This window comes from Apaloderma vittatum, unplaced genomic scaffold (genome assembly GCF_000703405.1).
Source record: "Apaloderma vittatum isolate BGI_N311 unplaced genomic scaffold, ASM70340v1 scaffold2858, whole genome shotgun sequence".
In the NCBI taxonomy this organism is placed as follows: domain Eukaryota; kingdom Metazoa; phylum Chordata; class Aves; order Trogoniformes; family Trogonidae; genus Apaloderma; species Apaloderma vittatum.
This window is the reverse complement of record NW_009731067.1, coordinates 36,056-41,665: the sequence shown is the minus strand read 5'-3', so window position 1 is coordinate 41,665 and position 5,610 is coordinate 36,056. Positions and strand designations below refer to the sequence as shown.

The 5,610-nt window shown below is 38.4% G+C and overlaps 1 protein-coding gene across 2 annotated transcripts in view; it reads left to right on the top strand.

Moving 5' to 3' along the window:
• Window positions 1–5,610, top strand: part of BZW2 (basic leucine zipper and W2 domains 2) — a 34,084-nt gene that overhangs the window by 13,064 nt on the left and 15,410 nt on the right. For both annotated transcript variants that reach the window (XM_009875032.1, XM_009875033.1), the window contains exon 5: window positions 3,187–3,322. In XM_009875032.1, coding sequence (XP_009873334.1) covers window positions 3,187–3,322 — 136 coding nt within the window. The remainder of the gene's footprint in view (window positions 1–3,186; window positions 3,323–5,610) is intronic.

The following is a 5,610-nucleotide window of genomic DNA, read 5'->3' as shown; positions in this document are numbered from 1 at the left end:
GTGACTTGCCTGCTGAGGCTTGTTATTGTAATGGTAAAAGAAGAGCTCTTAAAGCAATCAGCAATAAAAACCTAAAGCAACAGCTTTGAACTGAATGTTTTGTTCTTTTTTGAGGGTTTTTAAGTGGGTTTATTAAAGGTTTTGATTCTTCCTATCACCCAGTCTCCCCCTGAATTAGACTGTTTCGCAGTTTAAAATAATATCTTTGAACAGCAGAAAATAGCATGTATATTTGAGCTGCTTTTCAAAAATATCAGTAAAAAAATTATGCTGATAGCACCAACAGTAGTTCAAGTAGTGAGAGACATGTAGCAGATGAGGTTCATGCTGCAGTATAGCGTGTATATGGGGTAGAGTTCAAGAGCACCACAACTCAGATTCATGCCAAAAGATGTTTCAAAGGAAGGGGAAGAGGATGAGGCAGTGAACTTCATAGATAGGTGATTTCAGATCCTCCAAAACATTTGAACAAACACAGGTTTCTCAAAACTAGAGTTAAAATATTTGGGTGTCCTCTTAGAATCGTTCTCCACCTTGGATTGCATAAGTCTGGATTTCCTGCTGTTGTTGCTTTCGTGACTCAAATCTGACATGAATCATAGAATTCTGGAGTTGTTTAGGTTGGAAAACACATTTAAGATCGAGTCCAACCCTTAACCTGGTGGTGTCAGGTCCGCCACTAAACCACGTCCCTGCGCACCACATCTACACGTCTTCTAAATACCTCCAGGGTGGTGACTCCACCGCTTCCACGGGCAGCCAGTTTCTAGTGTTTTCTGAGAATAATTTTTTCCTAATATCCAGTTTAAACCTCCTCTGGCACAGCTTGAGGCTTTTTCCTCTTGTCCTGTTGCTGAAAGAGACTCCTACCCGCTACAGCCCCCTTTCAGGTAGTTGTAGACAGCAATAGGGTCTCTCCTCAGCCTCTTCTTCTCCAGGCTGAAGAGCTCCAGTTCGCTCAGCTGCTCCGCTTTGTGCTTACTCACCACGGACAGAACCCGGGGAACTTAGAGCTCAGAAGAATGTCAAAACCTGTTCGGTCACCTTAAAGTAGTCCGTGTGATGACTTTCTGATCAAAATCCTCATTTGTCGCTTCTATGGGAGCAGAAGGAAAAAGAGCTCAGTAGGCAATGCAAATCTAAAGCTCCTTCCTCTTTAACAGTCTCATTATTACACTAAAGAGCAAAACATCGAATTGCTATTTTTTTTTTCTTGTGCAGATCTCACTTTGGTACTGTGTTGTTGATAAAGCTTATATAAAGAAAGTTTTAAATCCTTAGGCTTCCATTTTACACCAGGCTTATACTGAAATTCTGTAAAAATGTTTTCATTCTTCCCATTAAATGTGGCCCTGAAGCTGCTTGACACGCACCGTTTTCTATACCAGTTAATGGCTGCATTTGGAGATACAGCACACCACTTGTTTCCTATCCATATATTTAGAAATCGTAATTCCATTCATCTGCATCCCAAATTTTTGTACATTTTTTTTGGTTGTGAGTCAGAGTTTGTTGAAATAAAATTATACCTTGAGATTTTATAGTTTCATAATTTTACTTTGAAGCTAAAAACGCCTGTTGCAATCATTTGGCTGAAGCCCATTCAAAAAACAAAATTATTTGTCTGGGCCTGAATCATTCAGGCCTGCGTGGGCAGTAATTTAAAGCTGATTCTGGAAGTACTACTGTATGAATGAATTTTTTTCAGTTCTGTTCACTGATACAGAGCAGAGCTATTCATAAAACACTGCATGAGTTTTAATAACTTAGTTCATTGCTAACCCGGATTTTAAAAATATCATTACATTAAGAAAGCTTTGCAGTTAATGCTAAGCTGCTTAGGTATCTTGGAGAAGAGCTCTCGTTGTCCGTGGTAACCAACAAGCACAGGGACACATGTGATGTTACATCCCTTTGTATGGGTAGGATTTGATAATTAAGAAATAACCCGAATTTGGGGATTTTCTGTCAGAACAAGCTGTTCTACTTTGCATTTATTGCTCATTTGGAGAAGTGTCCTGGTTTGAGTGTCAGGAAGGAAGAAGGATGTCATGATGGTAGAGGGTAGATGAACAAAGCGCTGATGGGTGAAGAAGTAAATACAAATTCCTTTTTAACTCCAGAAATGGGTGTCTGCAGTCTTTTTTATTCCTCTTTTTCTCTTTTTTTTTTCCCTCCTCTTTTTTTTTTCTTCCTTTTTATTTTCTCTTTTTTGTGGTGATGGTAGATTTATCAAGCGAGCTTCTGATGGAGTCAGTGCCTTTTTGCAATGAATGACGCTGCCCTTTACTGTCTAGCCTCCTTTTCCCCATCACCAATACTGGGATTGCTAACACAACGTTAAGAAAACGTTACTGTTGACAAAATCTCATTTTGCGCTCTCTTCCTGATTTAAAGGAAAAGAGGTATCATGTATTCCATCAATACGCTTTGAAAGTAATTAATTTTAACATGAAATTAAGATATTTAAAATAGACTTAATTGCCATTTTTAGACTTTTAAGAGGTAAATATGGAGTTCTAGCACTTCTAGCACTGAAGATGGTGAGATTTATTTTTTTCTCAAGCTGTTTGTTTCCTCTTTTAATTAAGAGTGGAAGCGGCAAGGTCTTCAATCAACTTTTGTTCCTCTCTGTCCTTTGTCAGGTTTATCAAGAATGCCTGAACTTGAAATATATTTCTTATTTCAGTCAATAGAAAATCTGCTGTAATTGTGCTATGTTCCCTGCCTCGAAAGGAAAACAGGAAACTTTTTCATCCTTTTATTGTTTACTTGGATAATAGTTTTTGTAAGCTAGAAAATGAGCTGCGACCGTGTGGGGCTTAGTCCAAAGTCTGAAGATGTGAGTGGGCAGGCTCCCGTCAGCCTGTGGGAATCAGCAAGCCTGTGGTCCTCTAATTTCTGGGGGTTTCAAGCCTTTAACAAACGCTTTTCTTTTTAAACATATGTACATTTATTTGGACGAGACAGGCCTAATCTCTCAGAGTTTGGCTGTATTCCATATGCCCATGTCCTTGTGGAGAGTGAAATTATAAGTGATCAGTGAAATGGCTCTGCCGTGCTTCAGGACACATTTTGGGACTTCTTAAGAAATAAAAAAATTAAACTGTCTGCCAGTACTTGCTTTTACCTGTTATCATTGCCTCTGGCTCAAATAATTTTTTTTTTTCCTTGTCTGACCCACAGCTTCTGCTGTTTCTTAAAGCCTTTACTGAGACGGAACAGACAAAGCTGGCAATGCTTTCTGGCATCCTGTTAGCCAACGGGACTCTTCCTGCTACGATTTTAACGAGCCTCTTCACTGACAATATAGTCAAAGAAGGTAATTTTCTGTATGGTCTTTTTCTTACATGAGCTTTAGTAGAAGATGTCTTTTATTGCAACGTATTTTATATGTTGGAAGCTTGTAACTGTAGAACAGAAGTCAGTATTATAAAGCAGAAGCATATAAAGAGAGCAACAGCCAACTACTTTGTGAAATCTAATAAGAGGGCAGTCAAACATAGGGGAAAAAGCAACAAAAAGCAAAAACAAACCCCAAAGGATTTATGTTTTCTGGAAGTTATGCATGTGAACACAAAATTGTACAATATATGTATTATCGTGATAAATGTGTGGAGTATAACATCTATTCCTGAAATATGCCTACTAGCATTTTTTTCAAGTGTTGCCAATATCTTGTGCATGTGGATGTGAAATGGGACAGAGAGCACGTGGAGGCCAACTGGATATTGCAGAAGACAAAAAAAACCACCCTCAAACCTTCATTTTGCCTTCACTCCAGTAGTGATCAGTGACTGATAACTTTTCTATGGACTTTTATTTACCATATGATCAGTAACTGTTCTTTCAGTCTCAGATTATAGCACCTTTTTGAGATTACTTTTTTTTTTTCAGGGTTTTTGTTTAGCTATTTATTTATAGCTATCTGCCTTGGAGTCGTGATTTTCCAAATGCTTGCTCAATGGTGTCTTTCTCTGCCAGTTACTGACTACCTGGAATAATTGCAAATTCACTGTCAGTGTGGAACAGTTTTCATGAAATCTTTTTGAGTTTATCAAAGAGCTATATATTAGCTGAAATGTATTCTAACTTTCATTTAAAAAAACCCCACACAACGATATTCTGAATTCATGTTCTCATTTGCAGCGTGCTAACCATTAGTTTTCTAAATGCTGCAGAAAGAAAAGCGACAGCTGCAGCTTTGCTCTGTCATCACCCACAGCTTTCGGAGTCAGAATTAAGCTAGGAGAAAATTCCAACAAAAGCACTAATTCATGTCTTCGGGTGATGGCCTGCGATGTTTTTAAATCAGTCTGTTCCTAGTTAGGGGACGACAAAAGGCATCTGAAAACTCAGCATTTTTAAAACTCAGTTTGTTGTATTTAAATTTAATGTTTTAGAAATACAATTGTTATGTACAAATCCTAGACTAAATTCTGTTTGTGTTATGAACTCATGTTTCTAGGAGCCCTAAACTTTTGTCAGAAGCTTACATATTTCTGTTCTTGGTTTATATGTACTAAAAATGAACCTGTGCCAGCATTTGAGGAAAAGATTGTTTAATTGGTGTTCTGGAATAAGTATTTTATGGAAGAATAATTAAAGATGTGAAGATAATTGAAAAACAGGAACAAGAGCAAGGCTTAAGACAGGTAGATAAGAGTAAGCTTGATACTTGACTTAAAAAACTCCCATTTCTGCAGGCAGATTAGTTTAAAATATGTGAGGAAACAGTTGAGCTGAGGGTGGTGTTGATCAGCATTGGGACCTGCAACATTAGCAAAGATTTGGCTGAAAGTGAGATAACGATAGATTGTGTGGACAGGAGATCTGTCAAGTTTGAGGTCAATACCTAATTTATTTCCAGATTACTCTTTTTCAGTGTTGTCATTCTTTTTACTGTGATTTTTAGATGGAAAAAATGTCTTTTGGGGACAACTGGCATATATCTAGCAGAAACAGAGAAGAGTCTAGGCAGAAGTGGTTAAATGTACCCTTCTTGTCACCCATGCTGAAAACACTGTAAACGCAAAGAACAACTAACAGGCTTAATCAGTAAAATGAATGACTGAAGTTACTTTTTGCATATTTGGGGAAAAGAAAACAGAAATAGAGAAGAGCTATTTGAAGGGAAAAACCAGTGGCAGCACATGAATAGAGTGTAGGAACTAGCCAGTGATAAATTTGCGCTATGGATTAGAAGTAAGTTTGAAAACCCATGTGGGTAATAAAGCCCTAGAACAACCTTCCTCTAATACTGGTACCTGCATAAATCTTGTTTGTTTTAAGCTAGAATTTAGGACATGGGTATTGGGACAGTGCTTGGTGATGGAGACCATTCCATTCGGTTTTGGCATTAAAAACATAAGCCCGTGTTGGGTACAGAATCACGGAATCACAGAATGTTCGGGGTTGGAAGGGACCTCTGAAGATCATCTAGTCCAACCTTCATCCCAGCACACCTAACCACTACACCACAGCCTCAAGTGCTAGATCTACTTTTTTTTTAAACACCTCCAGGGTTGGTGACTCCACCACCTCCCTGGGCAGCCTGTTCCAGTGCCTCACCACTCGTTCAGTAAAGAACTTCCCCCGAATATCCAATCT